Source organism: Myotis lucifugus, unplaced genomic scaffold (genome assembly GCF_000147115.1).
Source record: "Myotis lucifugus unplaced genomic scaffold, Myoluc2.0 scaffold_12, whole genome shotgun sequence".
Lineage (NCBI taxonomy): Eukaryota > Metazoa > Chordata > Mammalia > Chiroptera > Vespertilionidae > Myotis > Myotis lucifugus.
Window position 1 is genome coordinate 3,073,972 of NW_005871060.1, and position 20,154 is coordinate 3,094,125.

General features: G+C 38.8%; 1 protein-coding gene across 1 annotated transcript in view; it reads left to right on the plus strand.

Annotated features, from left to right (window-relative positions):
* Positions 1-14,306, plus strand: part of BMP3 (bone morphogenetic protein 3) — a gene marked incomplete at its 5' end in the record, with an annotated part of 29,693 nt that extends 15,387 nt beyond the window's left edge. The window contains 2 exons of the mRNA XM_023750303.1: positions 2,821-3,731; positions 10,341-14,306. Coding sequence (XP_023606071.1) covers positions 2,821-3,731; positions 10,341-10,532 — 1,103 coding nt within the window. The remainder of the gene's footprint in view (positions 1-2,820; positions 3,732-10,340) is intronic.
* Between the last annotated feature and the right edge of the window lie 5,848 nt (positions 14,307-20,154).

Here is a 20,154-nt window from a genome sequence, read left to right on the forward strand (position 1 = left end):
GTTGCTAACCAGGACTTGAATTAAGGTGAGTCTCATTCCACCAGTGCTTGTAATGAGGCTGCCTCAGATAATTACAATACTGCACTACTACAATACCGTGCCAAACTTATAGGAAGAGTTCTTGGTAGCCTCATAATCAATGGTGATATATACACAATAGAAGATCACTTAGCAATAAAAAAGAATGTTATCTTGCCATTTATAACAACATGGATGGACCTAGAGGGTATTATGCTATGAAATAAGTCAGACAGAAAACGACAAATACCATATGATTTCACTTATATATATGGAATCTATAAAACCAAAACAAATGAATAAACAAAATAAAACAGAAACAGATGCATAGATATAGAGAATAAGGTGGTGGCTGCCAAAGGGGAGGGTGGTGGGTGATGAATTAAATAATAAATAAATAAATAAATAAATAAACAAACAAATAAAAATTTTCAAGGGGAAATGATCATGGCAAATGTCTCCCCTGAGGGAGGGCAGAGGCAATATCATCCTATATAATAAAAGGCTAAGAGACTGAACAGTGGAATAACCAAACAACTGAACAACCAGTTGCTATGATGTGCGCTGACCACCAGGGGGCACATGCAGAACATGGCAGGCGTCGGCCACAGCGAGATGGTGAAGCAGGTTAGCAGGGGCTCCAGACCAAGGCAGGGCACTGGTAACTGTCATCATGGCGAGCCTCTGGTGGTTACCAAAAATTATTTGCTCACACACGCCATGGTCCCACCTGGTGCTCACATCTGCTGCCAGCATTGGAGCCACTGCTTGCACCCGCTGCTGGTGCCTGGCGCCGGCCCTCGATCACTTGGTGCAGTCAGTGGGTGTGAGTGGAAGCTGATGGCCCCGATTGTCCCTGAGGTCTTCTCCACCTCCCCCTGCTCCTGAGGGGCAATCGGGGCAGCAGCTGCTACTCGCAGCTGCTGCTGGCGCCAACCCCAATTGCTCCTCATCATCAGCGGGTGAGAGTGGGGTCGGCGCCATCAGCTCGTGTTTGTGGTGGCAGCGGGAACAGCGGGAGCAGGGCTGCCAGCAGACAGGGAACGAGGAGCCGCAGTGGGAGGGGCAAGGTGGGGGTGTGGAGGATGGGCCAAGACCCGCCCCTGTGCCCACCATAGCCACGCAGCCCACAGTTCCTTTCAAGGTGCACAAATTCATGCATTGGGTATAATAATAATAATGCTAAACCAAGTTGTTTAAATATATAAAAGATAGTTGATAAAACGCAATTTAATGGCATTTGATACTTTCACAAAGTTGTGCAACCACCAAGTCTATCTAATTTCCAAATGTTTCTATCATTCCAAAGCAAAACCCCACACCCATTAAGCAATTTCCCCATTCTTCCACACCTCCAGCTTCTGGCAAACACCAATCTGCATTCCGCCTCACGGATTTACCCATTCTGGATATTTCATATAAATAGAATCATACGCCACCTTTTATTTCTGGCTTCTTTCATTTACCATAATGTTTTCAAGTCTCACCTACACAGTAGCATGTATCATTCCTTTATATGGCTAAATAATATTCCATTGTATGGATATACTCATCAGAAACAGTTCTGTTTCTTTCTTTGCCATTCTCCTATTATAAACATGCATGTACATGTACTTGTTTGAGTACCTGTTTTTAATTATTTTGGCTATATACCTAGAAGAGGAATTGTGGGGGTACATGATATTTGTATGAATAACTTTTTGAAGAATTGCCAAACCATTTTCCACAGCAGGTGAAGCATTTTACATTCCATCCAGAATGTAAACGGATTCCAGCTTCTCCATATCCTTGCTAACACTTGTTATTTTGTTTTTTATTATTATAACCAGCCTAGTATGTGTCAAATGGTACCACATTGTGGTTTTGATTTACATTTTCCTAATAACTACTACTGATGTTGAGCATCTTTTCATGTGCTTGTTGGCCCACTATAGATCTTCTGAATAGAAATGTCTATCCAATTCCTTTGTCCATTTTTATTGTTCTGTTTGAATTTTTTTTTTAATTTAAAACAACACAAATGTATTGTTTCACAGTTGTTGAGGTCCAAAGTCTACAATGGGTAAGACAGGGTGCATGCCTTCTGGATGGTCCAGAGGAGGGTTACTGGAAAGGGGACCTGGCCCTTAGAAGGTCTCCCTGGGGTGGACCAGTAGTGTATGGGTTCTTGACTTTGAGCAGAAAAAAGTTCACAAAAGGAGTCCAGGTGAATTTTAGAGGCCATTTATTAAAGCTGAGGACAGTGAAACAAGGAAGGGCCTAAGGTAACAGGAGAGGGATTAGGTGGGGCTGCTTTGGCTCACTAAGAAGTTCGAGAAAAGGGGGCTTTGGTGACAGGTTCAGAGGGTTTACCTGGGAGGAACTGCCACTTTACATTGCTTCCATGGTCCCTTCTTGTTTGACTTTTTGTTGTTGAGTTGTAATTTATATATTCTGATACTATATTTAATCAGTTATATGATTTCAAAACATTTTCTCCATTCTATAGGTTGTACAGACTTCCTTAATAATGTCCTAGGACACACAAAAGTTTTTAATTTAATTTTGATGAAGTCTAGTTTATCTATTTTATCAATTTATCTATTTTTTTTCCATTTGGTTCTTGCCCTTTCAGTGTCATATCTAAGAATCCATCTCCAAATCCAAGGCCATGAAGAGTTTACCTTTTTGTCTTCTTCTAAGAATTTCATGATTATAGCTCTTATATTTAGGTCATTAATTCATCTTGAGTGAATTTTTATACATGGTGTGAGGTAAGGGTTCTGTTTGCTCCTGTTTACTCTCTTTTTTTTTCCTTCCTAGGAAACCTTGAAAGCAAGGGACTGCACATTTTTAACCTGACTTCTTTAACCAAGTCTGAAAACATTTTATCTGCTGCACTGTATTTCTATATTGGAGAGCTGATTAACATCAGCCTGAGTTGTCCAGGATCAAGAAGATGCTCACATCATGCTCAGAGGAAACATATTCAGATCGATATCACTGCATGGATCCTCAAATCCAACAGAGACCAAAGTCAACTCCTGGGTCATCTTTCGGCAGACGTGGGCAGACCTCATCGAGACCTTGTGTCTTGGCTGTCTAAAGACATCACTCAACTCTTGAGGAAGGCTAAGGAAAGTGAGGAGTTCCTCTTAGGATTTAACATAACCTCCAAAGGACACCAGCTGCCAAAGGAGATGTTATCCTTTCCTGACCCTTATATCTTGGTATATGCCAATGATGCTGCCATTTCTGAGCCGGAGAGTGTGGTATCAAGCTTACAAGGTCACCGAAATTTTCCCACTGGAGCTGTGCCCAAATTGGATAGCCATATTAGGGCTGCCCTTTCTATGAAACAGAGGAAGAAGCGTTCTACTGGGGTCCTGCTCCCTTTGCAGAACAATGAGCTTCCTGGGGCAGAATATCAGTATAAGGAGGATGGGGTATGGGAGGAAAGAAAGCCATACAAGACCTTTCAGACTCAGCCCCCTGAGAAGAGTAAGAACAAGAAGAAACAGAGAAAGGGACCTCACCAGAAGAGCCAGACGCTCCAGTTTGATGAACAGACGCTGAAGAAGGCAAGAAGAAAGCAATGGATTGAACCTCGAAATTGTGCCAGGCGATACCTTAAGGTGGACTTTGCGGATATTGGCTGGAGTGAATGGATTATCTCCCCCAAGTCTTTTGACGCCTATTATTGCTCGGGAGCATGCCAATTCCCCATGCCAAAGGTAGCCATTGTTCTTTGTCCTGTTCTTCCTATTTCCATAGAGTCAGCAAGACACATCGACTAAGTTGTGTGTTTTCATTTGAATAGGCACCTGGGTGCTTATTTATTGCATTCTAAAGTGTAATAGGTAATATGGCTATGCTTTGTTTTTCTTTAATGGTTGTTAAATTAATAAGAAGTCAGTATTGGTACAAAGAGGGATATGAGAAAAATATGTGTAAAATATGTATTTTTGTGTATATGTTGCTTCCAAACATAGTGCATATTCAGCTACATGGCCTATTCAGCTATGTGAATCTATACCTGCCTGCAATCAGCAAATCCCAGATGGTGGAAGGCTGATCTTGGAGCGGGTATTCAGAGAATGAGTGGTTGTCATGGGAACATATGGAAGGACTAATTGGATTGATGTCCTGATGCAGAATATTTTTTGATAAATAGTCTCTTTTGAGATGAATTATTCCCACGGGAGTCAGGATCAGGGTTGGGCCAGGTAAACTCACCTCATGAAATCCACCAGATGGTTATTCATTTGCTTCCCTGATACACATCAAAAAGAAAGGAAGAATAGGATACAGTGACTCTGGGATCTTCTCCCAAGACTCATTTCAACCAATCAGAGTTTACCTGTGTCTCTTTCACAATCAATGGGGTCTGTACTTCATCATATCAGTCCTCAGTATTCTGACAAATATATTTTCAGAAGCCTCCCCAGCCCCACCCCCATCTTGCACACAAGTTCAAGTGACTGTTCTTTTTGAATTTATAGCCAGTAAAATACAGTGGGGCCCTCTAGCCTTCAGGTAAGCTTGTTGCTGCACTTTCATTCTTAGCTTATCACAGTTTGAATTCCTGTTTTACAATGGAAAGTGGTTCTAGGAATAGAATTCAGAGGAAGCATAGAGGTTTTGTTTTTGTTTTTCAAAACTTGAAGTGAATCAACTTTCGCTGTTGGATAAGAATGCAGAAAAAAATCCTTTACCTCAAAGAGTAACCAACGTCTGTTTATAGACTGTTAAAGTAGCATGTTCATATTTCATTCCTGTGATCATTGAGATGCTAAACCTACACATGCTTAAAGCAAAAGGCCCACAGATTGAACGAAGCCATGTCAGCCTCAGGGCGAGGAACTTGCTTGAAATTCCATTTTCTTGTTAGAATGTGTCAGAAGGACAAGCTTTCTACATCTTCTAAGACTTTCCCAAAGAATTTTTTTTTTTTGCAGATTCCACATTTTGTAAACCCAAACACAAAGTAAATATTATATACCTTTACAATTATAGAAAAGCCTTATCTTCCCTAATATTCATAAAGGACATTTCACTGATCAAACAAACGTTGTTGGAACTGGGAAAGCATTTAAAACACACAGTGATAGTGTCAAATGCAACAGGCAGCACTGAGTATTCTACAGAATGCTTTGCTCTGTGGTGCTGAGAGACGAAATGGATTCAAGATCTGTCTCTGAACCCAGGGTGACTGATTCTAAGTGGGCCTCTGAGTCTTCCAAATAACCGCTCTCACTCTCATAGATGTGAGTTCTCGGGTAGCCTGGAGAAGGAGTTTTTCTCTGTCCTCCTGACTCCGGGTTTCAGGGCCTAGGGAGCCATGATAATGTGGAGTCAGTTAACTTTTCAACCCCTAACTCTGGAGACCTGGCCTGGTCTCTATCCCCCCAAATTACCCCATTTCTTGTTGGCTCTGCCTGCTTTAACTGTTCAAAAACTTTGCTATTGCTTCAGCAGAAGTCTACCACAGTTCTCAGTGACCTAAAGGATAATAATTTAAACACTTATGAGGGCTAAGTTAAGCATAGTGGGGACATGTTTAAGGAGAGAAGTATGTTAGTGCAGCAGAATGATTAAATGTACATGCTTGGTCATAGCTGGGCTTCCTAACCTTAATGTGCCTGCAGCTCACCTGGGGATCATGTTAACATGCAGACCTGTTCCAGTGGCTCTGGGGTAGAGCCTATGATTCTGCATTTCTAACAAGCTCATAGACATTGCTAATGCTGGTGGCCCAGAAGTCACGCTCTGAGAAGTAAATTTGAGAGTCAAATCCTTGGTTCCCCCTCTTACCAGATGTGTTAGTATGTTAGTTTTCTCATTTGTGAAATGGATACAATAATAAATACTAATAATAATGGTGTCTACATAATAAACACAGTGAAAGAAAGAGATGCTAGCGCACCTTGCACAAAGTAGGCGCTCCATGAATATTTGCTACTGATATTATTATTAATGGCCACTGCTGAGACTGGGGGGAACAGAAAATTACATGTAGGGGCTGAAGAAAGACCCCACAGGGAAAGGGATCAAGAGAGTAAAAGATGTAAGACAAGAGAAAGTTTTGTAACTGTTTCTAGTCCCTTTTTAAACATCACAAAGCTTAAATAGGATCCTCTCTGTGGGTTCAACAGCCCGTGAGCTCTTCCAGTAATGTTTCTTTGGAGAATAATAGAATCAGGAGAGCATCGATTGCAGCAACTGAACCCATCATAATATTTGTCAAAACTTGGAATGGCATCAGAACTCCAGGGAGACATAACAGGGATAAGTGTGGAGTTTTCTCCTTGAGCTTGAGATTCCCTTTGCCAAGTAGAGAGTGGAAGTTTGGCTGTTACATGGAGTTCTCAGTCTCTCATCACCTAGTGTGGATCTGCTGAACTTGTAAAGCATTCTGGTGGCTCCCTTTAAGGCTTTGTGGCTTTCAAGCGGTACAGTCACCGAAAGGATGGGAAACATAAAGCAATGTGAAGCTGCTCCATTAGGGATAATTAATCAGCGCCGCTGTTATCAGCACAATGTCCAACACGGTCACCAGAGTGAGCTGTTTAAATAGAAATATAGTCCAAGCAACAGAGGAAAATCAGGTCTCTGACCAGATCAGTGCAAACACATGTGGAATAACTGAAGCGCCAAAAAACTTTCAGACTTTAGATATACATTTTGCCCCAGAGAAAAGTCCTCCCAGGCCAGGACTGCTGGCCCTCCTCCTTTGTGGCCTCCCGAGCGAAAGCCTGCTCTATACAGCGGGGCTCTGTGTCTGCAAAAGTCGACAACCTGTTCTGTAATTCAGAACAGCTGTGTTCTGCCTTTCCCAAATTCCAGGCTTTGCCCTTTCACTGATTCCAATTAGATAGTTTCTGGGCTATCACACCCATGTGGGCTGGACTGGAAGAGTGTGGAGCAAAACCCCATGGCCCGGGTCAGGAATGAAGGCTCGTAGCTGATGACATACTCTCCCCTGCTAATGCATTTATAATCAAATTCAACTCCAGGACATCATACACAGCTTGGCAGGTGCGAGTGGGCCTGACCACTGCAGATTTCATTCGCAGGCATGGCAGTTTGGATTTTTCTGATTTCTAGCCCCTACAGCCAATCTGTTCTCTCAGGGAGAGACCCCTGGAATTCTGCCATGAGATGAAAAATACCCATGTAGCTAAAGCCAAGCCGTATGCCTTTGCTTCTCTTCTCACCACCTTCCCAAAGATGGAAAACAGAGATTTCAAATGAAAATGATTGAACTGTTGTTGCTGACAGAGATCCCAGAGAACCAACAAGGATTAGAAGAATGAAGTTATTTTTGCATGGAATAGTGCAAAAGCTAGGAATAGCAAAGACACAGAATTAGGCAGCAAAGAATCTATATACTTTGAACCAAACATCCTATACACTATAAAAAAATTCACATATAATGAGTTCACAATAACACACCCTCGATTAATTTCCTGAGTTTTCCAATTCCAATCGCTGTTTATAATTATGAATTCTAAAAATCCTAACTTTTGATGTACTGAGTTACCTAAGCAAAAAGAAATCACCTAAACTGATGAAGTCATGTGTCATCCTCATTAAATAGGGAGCCTGGAGCCTGGCTGGTGTGGCTCAGTTGGTTGGAGCATCATCCTGTGCACCAAAAAGTGGCAGGTTCAATTCCCAGTCAGGGCACACACTCACATTGTGGGTTTGATCCTGGATGGGAGGCAACCAGTTGATGTTTCTCTCTCACATTGATGCATCTCTCTCTCTCTCTCTCTCTCTCTCTCTCTCTCTCTCCCTTCCTCTCTCTAAAATTAATTTAAAAGGGAGAGGTGAGGGAGACTGGGGAGGGAAATAACACAGATTTGCATTTGTGATTGATTGATATATTTCCCCAACTACATAAAGAGTCATGAGAAATATGAACAGAACTCAAAAACAAACAAAAATGATAGAATGGCCATATGCTTCAGATGAGCAAATTACTGCATGGATCTTTTGTGGGTGACATAATCATTCCTGGTAATGGCAGCTTGATCAGAGGATTCCACAGTGAGAAAAAAAAGGGGGAAACTCCCAGGAAAACTGAGTGGTTCCTGATAAGACATACCAGCCTAGAATCATGGGTTAGAGCTGAATTCCCTGAGCCCACCAAAGACTACTCACTGTTTCTGAATCTATCGCTTGTGAGTTAGTTTTAAAAAGGATAGGAATGTTCCTAGGGAACACCCATGAATATTTTCCATATCTACTCCGGGTCACTTGAACCTTTTGTTTTTGTTGTTGGGAATTATTTCCATAGAAATAGGTAAAATGGAGGGTATGCTATTTCTTATAAGTTTTTCATCCACTTCGTATTTATTCAGCCTAAAGCATGCCCGGTCGCAGGCACCAAGGAATAACGATGCAGAACAGTGTTTATCATGCAAGGCCTCATCTACTTAAGTAGATCCACTTCCTATGAAATGTAAATATTATAAAAGCCATTAAAACACTAACAATAACAGAATAATGTTGGGAAAACCTATCCAATAAAAAAAAACTCTTTAGGGGCATTATCATAAGCTGTTTGGATGATTTCTCTATAAATCAATAGAGAAAAGTAAATGACTATGAAGGTTTTCTTTGGGAATTACCGATACTGGTGAAATAAACAGTGGCCCATTGACCTCTATTGTACAATACCCACTGCGGTTTGTGTCAATTACACAGGTTTTATTGATGTTGGAGAGCACATGACATATCAAATAGAACAACATGAACTTCCTCTCTTTAAAGGGGAAATAGCTTTCTTTACAAAGCTAATTAATTGAAAGGTAGCCTTCTTTTTAGCACATCCTTAAAATATCTAGGAAGAGAGAGTAAGAAACAGTTGCCCATCAAGACTAATTTTTAAAAAAATTATGCCTATTCACAATGACATTGAAGTATAACATATGGGTAACTGTTTTCATTAAAATTGAAAGATGGCATGAGACCAGACTTCTTTCTCTGATGAAAAAAATTATTTTAGAAAATATATGGTATGCCATCTTTCTATATTATTTGCTTTTCCCTGGACTTGTATATATACCCTTAACCTTTTAACTTTTTCCAGTTTCTCATACTGGGAGTTTTAGGAGCATGAAATTGAAAAATACAAATTCTTTGGGGCAGAGCCCCTGAACCATGAGAAACATGGTTCAAAATCCTGAATTAGAAAGCCAGAGTTTTGGCCTAAATCCTACTCCTGAATTCACACGTGATCTCTGGCAAGTTACCAAATTTCTGTTTTAAAATATGCTTAAAACAATACTGGATTCACCTGCATAAAGAAGACATTGGGGAGAACTAACGTTGAAAAGCGTGGCATTTCTCATGAAGTTCCCACCGCTCTGGCAGCACCTAAACACCCAGGGCTTGGAAAAGTGACTGCCTTTCAGTGCTAAGCAGAGCTGTATGGCACTCTCTAAACAAAACCACATGTTTCACATGGATGATAATGGTCTCGCTTGGCATTTTCTCAGGAATAGATTTTACCCAGGCTTCTTTGGTCAAACTTCTGACATCCATGGGAAAAATAGGTCCCCTAAATTATTCCCCTAGGATATGACCCACTCTTAAAATATTATTAACTCTACCACATTGAAGTGTGAACCCATGGTGCAACAGTGACCCCCAGTGGCCAATGGTGTGGTCTTCTTAACCCCAGTTTGTGCCTGGAAGGAGAGGTGAACAATTACATAGTGGAGTAATCGGCATCTCATTAATCCTGGTGGCAACTATTAAAGAAGTCAATGTCCCCTGACATGGTTATTTTATTTTAACAACAAAGTGTAAATATCACTATAGCAGTAGCAATAATGCATCAGTATTAAATAGGGTGCTTTTGGGGTTCTTTATGATTAGCATAAGATTTAGAACAAGTGGTTTTGTTGCAAGCCTATTATTGAAAACATCCTAGGATATATTAATCCCATTTGGGGACTAAGTTCTTTTTAATTAAAGGATTCTTGCTTAGATAACTGGATTCAAATCCTCACTCTACCACTTACTATCTACTTGACTTTTGACATGTCAGTTAAGCTTCTTGAGTCTATTTCTTTACCTGTAAAATGTAAGAAATGTTAGCTTTGTTGTGGGAATAGAGATACTACGTATAACATGCCTGATACATAGCGGGCACTTAATAAATGATAACCACTTTGGTGATGGTGGCTAGGAGACTGGCTGCATGTGTAACGGTACCGGGGCTATATTAAACTGTCAAAAGAAATTCATAATGTATGCATTTCAATGATGAGGGGTGGAGTGGAAAAACTGTTTCATTTAACTTATGTGTTCTTCTCCGATTTATTTTCTAGTCTCTGAAGCCTTCAAATCATGCTACCATCCAGAGCATAGTGAGAGCTGTGGGGGTCGTTCCTGGAATACCTGAGCCTTGCTGTGTACCAGAAAAGATGTCCTCGCTCAGTATCTTATTCTTTGATGAAAATAAGAATGTGGTACTTAAAGTATATCCTAACATGACAGTAGAGTCTTGTGCTTGCAGATAACCTGGCAAAGAACTCATTTGAATGCTTAATTCAATCAGTTTATTTTTATGGACTTTCTTTTTGCACTGCCAACTCATTTTATTCTAAAAGATTTATTAATAGTCAAAGGAGAATGAGCAAATAGACTGACAATTTCTACCAAGGAGAACTGGACTGTATTTGTTTCTGAATGTAACTAAAAGCAAAAATTTAGTAAATATGGACATCTATTTCTTATTTTTTAACCACATGAGGAAAATGATAATTCAAACTGTTTTTAGAAATGTGAGAGAACACGGTGATTTATTTTTGTAATGGGCTTTGAAACTAGATTGGAAAAACAATGATAGCTTATCATTTATCTCTACTCATAGAGAATAAAATAATTTCGTATTTTGAAGTAGGCTTATCGCCTTACATTCCTGAGCAACTCAGTAAGTGCTAAATAATCCAATCAGCTTTGATGTTTATCATAAGGATTTTTGAGACTCTTGTTTACCTGTGCTTTTCTGCACATGGCATCATGTGACGAGTCGTGTGGAGAGTGTGTGCTGAGTGTTAGTGTATACGTATGTGTGTGTGCACACTGCCAGGTGCCTGTGCCCTCTGTGGGAAGGTTTGCCTAACATGGTTTTATAATTCAGTCTACACAGGATTCTTTGTTTTTTTAATGTTCTGGCAAGCACCATTCAATTATGAGAACTTTACCAAAAAAGGATAGAGTGGTCCAAGAGCAGATGCAGAGAGTTACCACTTGGCCCAGCCATTTAATTGGAAATACGGTTGTTTTCATTTCATTGCCTCCCAGAAAAGGAAAGCAGCAACCCAATTTTCCAAAACCCAGATGTAATTCCTCTTCTATACCCCTTTTCCACAAGTGCTTTCATTTGTTCTTTTAAATTGAATTCAAAAATCCTTCCTGAAGTCATTAAATTTTTAGTTCTCTTGTTATGCTTTTACTTGCTATAAAGTAATCAATAGATACTGAGGCTCAAAAACTTGTGGGATATTGGAGATTTCCTTAAGTGAACAACGTAATTGCAATCACACGTTCATTATCATTCTTCGGCCACATTCAGGACTTTTTCACATGGACCAAGGATTTGACTCAGAAGTGGAAGTTATTCTTTAGCAAAAGTCACTAAAAATTATCCATCAAGAAAGGGAGTCAAATATATAAACACCTTGTGTGTTTTTTCCCATTTCCATTTGTCAAAAACATTCTCCTTTATACTTTTGTCCTTGTTTATTGTCTCAAAAATCTTTCACTGGCTATATTTACCAATGTGAAAACATTCAGAAATTGTTACGCCCCATGGATTGTTGTTGATGTTTTATCTGTGGTTAAATTAATGCTCATCTTAGTTCAATCTCACCTGATGAGAGACAACTAAGCTAATTCAGAGGCTGTGAAGTATTAGAAGACAAGGAGTTTTGTTCTGTCTCTGACTATAGCTGTCTATGGTGGTTCATCATTTAATAAATGTTTATTAAGCATCTACTTTGTAAAAGACACTGTGTTAGCCATGTGTCTTTAGTGTCTAAAATGAAGAGGCTGTCTAGCTGAGCTGCAAGGCCCTTCTGGTACTGAAAATTTAGGTTTATAATATTAGCTATTTCATTTAATGGATGACCATGAGATCTTAAAACACTGCAAATATCTCTGTTTATAAACCCAATGCAAAGCATTCTTTGCCTCACTGCTGGGAGTGTGGAATTCCCTGCATAAGTGGTGCTTCTATCTTATTGGAAACCCTTTTAAAGAAAAGTACCATGAAAAGCAGCTCTCTGATACTTTGGGAATTCACAGAGGTTGGTGCTCATGTGTGTTAACTCTGTGAAGGAGACACGCCAGTTCTAAATAATAAATTAAGTTCTGGAGCTTGAGTTACTATGTTGCTTATAGTTCATTTGTTTGTTCTGGTAGCATAAAGTTTAAAGATTCAAAATGAGCTAGGTGATGAAATTACTTTTTAAAAAAATTTATTAAAAAATTGAAAGCAAAATTATATATAGAAGCAAGCCAGCATGTGGCCACCATATCCCTGTCACACCATTTTTAAATAAAGAAAACCTCTGTGTCATTGGTAGAGTTGATGAAGTTTTTAATTAGTTTTTTCTAGATGTAGTTCAACCAAACCTCTAGTAACTCCCAGTATTACTTCTCAGTCTTCTTCTATCCAGATGTTTCTTTATTGCCTTTCTTAATTGGAATTGGTGCCTACTTACTACTAATTAAGCCCTAAAATGGCCAATTTATATGACAAATCGTAGTGAAAGAGTTTGGGTAGTCTCTTGCCAATCAAAAAAGTTTTTGACTAGTAGTTATTTTTGGGTGGCCACGTAACCATCATTTTACTACTACATTGAGGACATATTATGGTATCAACAGGAAACGTTTTAGTCTCAAAGAATAAAAGAAGATTACTTTCCAGTAGTGGGGGTTGAAGTAAATGAGTTAATATTTTAATTAATAAAAATTTACTTGAAATAGTTTGAAAATTAAGTGACTATTTCACAATTGGTTAGGTACTAGTGTCTGTGTAACTACTACATAGACTTTTTATAAGTCTCCTGATATAAAAGTGGGAGTGGTGAAAAGAGAAATTACGGTATAATGCCATTTCCTAAGTCATGCATCTGTCTCTCTGTCTCTCCCCCTAACCCTCCTCTCACTCCCGATCTCTGTTTGTCTCTGTCTGGTCCCTGTCTGTCTGTCTCTATCCCAACTCCCAACCACCCCCACTTCTAGATGTGAGACACACAGGCACAAACAGTCACTTAAAAATGATTTTTTATCAATAATCACTCTCTTGAATTCAAATTCAGGAGCTGCCAGTGTCAATATAATATTTTCAAAGTATTTTTTACCATAACCTGTGTAAATAATATACAATTACAGGATTTGGGGGTTATAGAATTGAAACTAGAAGATTGGGTTCCCCAGATCGCAGAACTACAATATTCCAGATCCATTTTTACATTTACCTAGCTACATATTAACTGCTGATCATATATCCAATTAGATAAGATTTTTACCTTAATGTTTCTGAAAAACTCTTCTTGTCCATTTAATATTTTCATAAACAATCATATGTGTATAATACCATTATCAGTCTGACAAAAAAATTTTATATAATCACATTATTCAGTTTAGTCTTTCTGCTTTCACTGTTTTCTGTGCTAACACATAACTAATGTCTGAATGTTGACTTCTTGTTGAATCAAAGTTGGGTTAAAGAACAGCTATGCACACCTGATATGTAAGATTAAATATGAGATTAAATAGGAAATCTTGGGTAGGTCTGACTTCTCTGTATAGCCTTTTTTCCCCTTGAGAATTGTATTTTAACGTAGTTTATAGGTAACTAAATGGCCTCCCTTTTCTAAGAACCAAGCCTTCCTCTCAGCTTTCCACTTAGTTTCTGTAAATGTTTTAGTTAAGAATTTAATGCTTGTACAGTGAGTGGCAATTTAAAAAATATATATTATATATGTATATGGAAAAACTTTAAAGATGCTTTTAATTTATTTAATGATTGTTGCCTTCCTATAATGGTAATAATTTTCATCCTTAGATGGTGAGAACAAGCTCTTTTACTCTAGTTATTACATACAAAATGAAATTTGGTTTTTGTGTTTTTTCCCCGCCAAATCCACTAAAGGGGCGCATTGCAGTGAAACTGTGAAGGACGCTTCACTACTGATGTATAAGCTTGGCTGATCTGTATTCTTTCCTCCAGTAATGGAGAGTTTTTTATTATACAGTATGAAAATAAAGACTGCTTAACTGAACATTTCCCCAGAGTTGAACATTTTTAAATTCAAATATCATGAATGGAGTATCATGAATGGTCCATCATAATTTACTATCAACATAACATGATTAACACTGTGGAATAACGTTGAAATACACACATACAGGGGAAATCCTGATGTCTTCCAAAATTTAGAAATCCAACTTTAATCATTTCTCTCTCTCTCTCTCTTTCTCTCTCTCTCTCTCTCTCTCTCTCTCTCGTTTAACCACAAACTCCACATTACCTACTTGGAGATATTTTGTGGGGGGTTCTGGATGCCTGACTCACTATTTTAAATATAACATTATTTAATCAGTCATTGTTACTATTTTTTAATGATAAGCATTTAAATTTAATAAATATGATCATTGAGATGTATTTGGCCCTTTTTTTTTTGCCTATGGCTTTCACTTTCAAAAAGTGACCTGAGGTTAAGAAATAAAATACGCTTTCACTCATTTAATCTATCTCTGTTAGATTTATTTATACTGTGATGCTTAATTAAAAACCATAGCAGTTAGGAACTATAAAGGAGATCATTTTGAGCATATTCCTTAACCTCTCCATGCCCCATTTATCTTGCCTGTAAATTGGGGCAATCAACTTCCTGCTTTATAGGCTGGTTACAAGGTTTAATAAAATAATCCATGTACATTACTTTGCCAAGTTCCTAAAACAGAGTAACAACTTCATTACCATCAATTATTATTAGTGTCTAATCTAGTCTTTCTATTTTCCAAATAAGGACATTTAGACATGCTATTTAGATGTCTACACATCAAATCCTCCGCTAAAAACTGGCTCCAACAGGGATGGGTTCCTTCACACAGAACAGTGATGAGCATCTGACAGAAGCTGGCAAAGCTGGGGGGAGGGCTGTAACCACTGCCCACCAGGCATGTGAACAAGTTTTAAAACCCAGAGTTCAGAGAGAGAAGAATGAATCAGAAACCACAGAGCACTGGGCCTTATGGAGTAAGAAGAGCTGCCCTGATTCCTGATGGTATCCCAGTTTCTGCTCCTGTCTTTTGTAAGAGAATAAAGAGCCATCAGCAGAGGGGGAAACAGGATGTGTCTTCTACTACTCGTCCCTCTAGCAAGCTGGTCAGAAGTTGAGCCCATTTATGGACAGGTAAGGAATGGGGTAAAAGTGACTCCCCTAACATAAATTGTGATATGAACTGTCTTCTATCACTTAAAAAAAATGTTTTTATTGATTTTTTTTAGAGAGAGAGAAGAAGGGAGAGGGAGAGAGATAGAAACATCTGATGAGAGAGAAACATCAATGAGCTGCCTCCTGCACGCCCCCTACTGGGAATCAAGCAGCAACCCTGTCATGTGCCCTGACGGGGAATCAAACTGACTTCCTGGTTCATGGGTCCTCATTCAACCACTGAACACCACACCGGCCAGATCTCCTATCACTTTTTAAACTATAATGGATATTTATTATGAATCTAAAAGAAGCAAACATGATATACAGTAATCATTTTATGTAGCGGTTGGAATTTGTTTTTGTAAGAATTTTCCTGCCCTGTTTACTGTGCCCATTTTCTCCAGGCTCATCAGAGGATGTGGGAAGGAAATGCACCTTTGGTTTCTCTCAAGTCCATAGCCACAGTTTTCTGGGTATCTAAGCTGCAGTCTGTCTATTCTGTGAGACAGTTGGACTGATAATTAACATGGTTAGAATATGAAGCACACCCCTCCCCCACCCTTAATGTTGTCAATTTTAGTTTGGGACAACTTGGTTTTTACATTTTGTCCTCATTTCCTTCTGGGACACTGAAATACTGCTCTGAGGGCAATAAGAAAATAAGAAATCCAGTTCCAGAAAAAGTTAAATCACGGAGTAGCAGGTATTTTCTTATACATTTCCTTCATTCCAGTACCATACCCAATCTCTCTCTCTCTCTCTCTCTCTCTCTCTCTCTCTCTCTCTCTCACACACACACACACACACACACACACACACAGATGCTGCCACCCCTGCTATGTCCCTGGAGCCGGGGGAGGGGTATGATTATATTCTAACCCCTTGACTCAAAATATGAGCCAACTGCATTTGCAGACTAAAAAACATGGGCAAATTGCCATCAGGTTACAGTCAAAACCAGTCCCCACCTCATGGGGGCTCAGGCCAGATGTGAATGCAGCAGTCCAGAGGTAATTATGTGTAAGAACCATGTGACAGAGCTTTTCCCAAAATGGGCTTATTTAAGGGAAACATTTTGGTGTTTATAGGACTTCAGCCCAGCTTTCTGGATATTTTCCATCACTATAAACACTGATATACATACACATGAACGTAAGTGGACTTTTAATATTGGGTCCAGCATATGTAATCTCATTAAGTCATCTTCTTTGTTAGAAATGGGAGAAATTAATGATTCAATATCAAAATGTTGGCACTTGAAATATTCACATTGACAAATGCTGTATGGAAGCTGGAGTCCATACGCTGGCATCAATACCATGAATTAGGAAACTCTGAAGCATTAGTAATGTTTGCGTGATTTAATAACACAGGGGTAGACGGCTGGCCTGGCGAGGGGGCATGCATCCGCATCGAGAAATACCTGAGCAGTTTGGAGCTGTGCTTTCTACTTCCTTTGATCTGAAGCTCACTTTGTAACACTTCCAAGGGATAACAACATATTACAAAGAAAAGTTTCAGGTTTGATGGGTTGGGCTGAGAGCCTTTTAAAATTACAGTTGCCTCTTATGTCATCATTTCCTCTAGCAGGGTATTATAGGAGTTGTTTTAAAATTTTACCCACTCCAACTCATTACAGAATTGAGATTTAGAATTCACTATAAAGATGAGATATTTCTGCCTTAGAGCAGGCAGACTCCTTCCCTGCATTCTGCTTTGAACTACCTATTAGACATGAGAAAATGACCCCATGCTTTGAGAACAAGGGAGAAATCACCTGAACATGAGTATATTAATTCAAATTCAAATTTCATATTTTATTTATATTTAAAATTCTTAAAGAATCTGGGACCTTGTTACTATTTTTTTTCTCGGTTCTCTTGCAGCTTTCTGGAATAAGATCTGAATTTGTAAGAAGACTCAGTGGCCTTGAGAGTGGTTATCAGGTACATATAGATTATGGTCTATAAACCCGGAGTAGGATACAAAGGAAACATAGTGGAGAGTAGAACAATTAAATCTACACATTGAGCACTTACTTATTAAAATCATTTTTTAAAGTTTATTTAATTTACGGGGGAAAAAATGACAAAGCCAAATCCTAGACACTTATAACTGATGAAAAATAATTAACTTGATTATAAAGACTCTTACTAAAAATAAATAAATAAAAAGAGAGAGAGAGAGAGATAAAAGAAAAAAATGTTTTGAACCACTGGGAATTTGAGAAGTGTTATTATGTATGACCACCATTAGAGATAAGAGATCCCAAATAGTAATTTATTAATCAACATAAACAGTAGTGGACAAAAGTGGAGGGACCCTAAGTAAGAGGTTCTTTAGTAGTTTGGGTGACAGGAGCATGGGTTTTAGCACTGGTTTAGACTTTAAAGGTCTGGCATCTGATGATCCTAAAACATTCAGAAAAATGCCCTCAGAGGAGAAAGCTAAGAGTTTGAATCCAAGGCTGCACAAATACTATAGCCACTAGCCATATGTGGCTATTCAACTTTAAATTAAAATTGAATAAGATGAAAAATTCTGTTCCTCAGTCCATGAGACCATATTTCAAGTGCTCAGTGGCCACATGTGGCTAGTGGCTACCTTGGTGAACAACACAGATACGGCACATCTCCAACATCGCAGATAGTTCTCTTGGACAAAGCTGACAGAGGGGATAAACAGGAAGTAGTTTCATTTTGACTCTGCAGAAAAGCCTGTCTGTCTTATGTCCCTCACCTGAGCTGTGCACTATCAACGGAGAGATCGCTGGCCAACATGCAGGCTCTGGAAAGTGGTAAAAGATGCAGCACCCTCGTGGCAGAGTAAAATTGAAAAACTATTACATATGTCATTTATAACCCATATTATTTAAGATTATGTTAATCACTCTCTAACCTAAAAGCTGCCTCAGGTCATTTCTCCTGGCACTGGGTCCAGGTTTTACTCACCTGCTACTTACAGTGCAGATGTTAATTACCAAACCCAGCTGTGTTACTCTTTCCAGCACTACATGGCGCAGAAAGCCCCCAACGCCTTTCCTTTCAGCCTAAACAACTGTGCGTGATAACATTAAATTGTCCACAGTTATTCCTAATTCATTCAGTCCATTTTTGCATAAAAGGGTATTTTGGCTTTTCTGAACATTTGGAATATGAGTAGATGATAGATAGCTAGATAAATAGATGATAGATAGATGATAGATAGATAAATAGAGTTAAATACTGATAAATCATTTTATCCTGTTTCTCATCAACAGTCATTTCAATTCCTATTTGACAATAATTGTTCATTATTTTTTCTACAAGTGAATGGTTTGACAAATGCATTAGTTACAATCATGTAAATGTTATGCAAATATCACAACATTATTACAATTATATATTTATACCTTATAAAAAGATACAATGTTTCTCCAAACTTCTCATCAGTCCTTCTTTTCAGATAGAGTGCTATCAAAATAAGTCATAAACGCTTAAGAGATAATTATGTCAGAAGGATAGCTGTTTTCAAGGGTAAAATAGAAAGTTGTGGGTATAAACTAGACACAAACTGTAAACTGCAGACCTTCCAGTTGCTTCACTGTGTGATGTTGAGCATTTGGCCAGAGAAGCCACAGTTTCAGGGGGGAAATCTTTAGTCTCTATAATCCAGAGAATGTACTTACTTGCTTTCTGAAAGACTTCTGTCCCTCTAAAACCTTAACATTTTTTTAACTTTCTAGGGTACAAAAGTCTGTGTCAGCTGACTGGAAGTGTTAGTGTCTCTGGACTAAGAATGGGATTATGAGTGTGAAATATAGCTTACTTATGTTTTCAAAATGTGTATGTAGCTCTAGAATTTTTTCTCAGTATCCCATCTACAGAGATGAATGGATACATGAACATGAGCCCTGGATTATTTATTTGCGCTTAAAAACCAGTTTTGAGTAAACACTGAATAATTGGAGTGAGATTTTTGAAATAGAAACTGTGAGCTAAGAAAAGTAATCAAGATTATAACACAGTAGCATGCGGACACATAAAGAGTTATGGTTGAGAAGGGTTCATAAATTCTGATTGAGGATAAGTGGACCTATTTACTTAGTAGGCTTAGCAAATAAGAGACTTCTAAAGACTGGAGAGAAAACAGTTCGAAGCACTTGCTTTGAAATTCGTCCATGGCTCTGAATAAATGCTCATGCTTCACTTTGTCACAGTTTCTCTCTCACTGAGTTCAGGAAGCGCTTTCCTCATGCCATTACCTTTCGTGTGTGTGGTATATAGACAGAGATGCCTGTGTACACACACACACACACACACACACACACACACACACACACACAGATTTATAGCAAGTGTTTCTCCAAATATTCTCCCCCACCCAACAAATCTACATTAAACTCCATCCAGTCTCTCTGATGCACCTGCATTCTGGTTTTCTGGCTAGGAAAGAGAGTGGAAACTTTTGGAAGCTATCAAACTCCTCTTAAATCAGCAGGTAAATGAGTTACACATGGCTTTTCGTGTTCATGGGAACTCCCAAGTAATATGGGGAGGAATAAATGCAATCCACAGCAATGCATGGAAACCTACCAACAGCCCATAGTTTATTCCAGCATTGTGAATCGTGTGGTTGTACAAGTACTTTGTGCACCATAAAGCATTACACAACCTTTAGTTATTATTGGTTTCTATGCACAGTATCT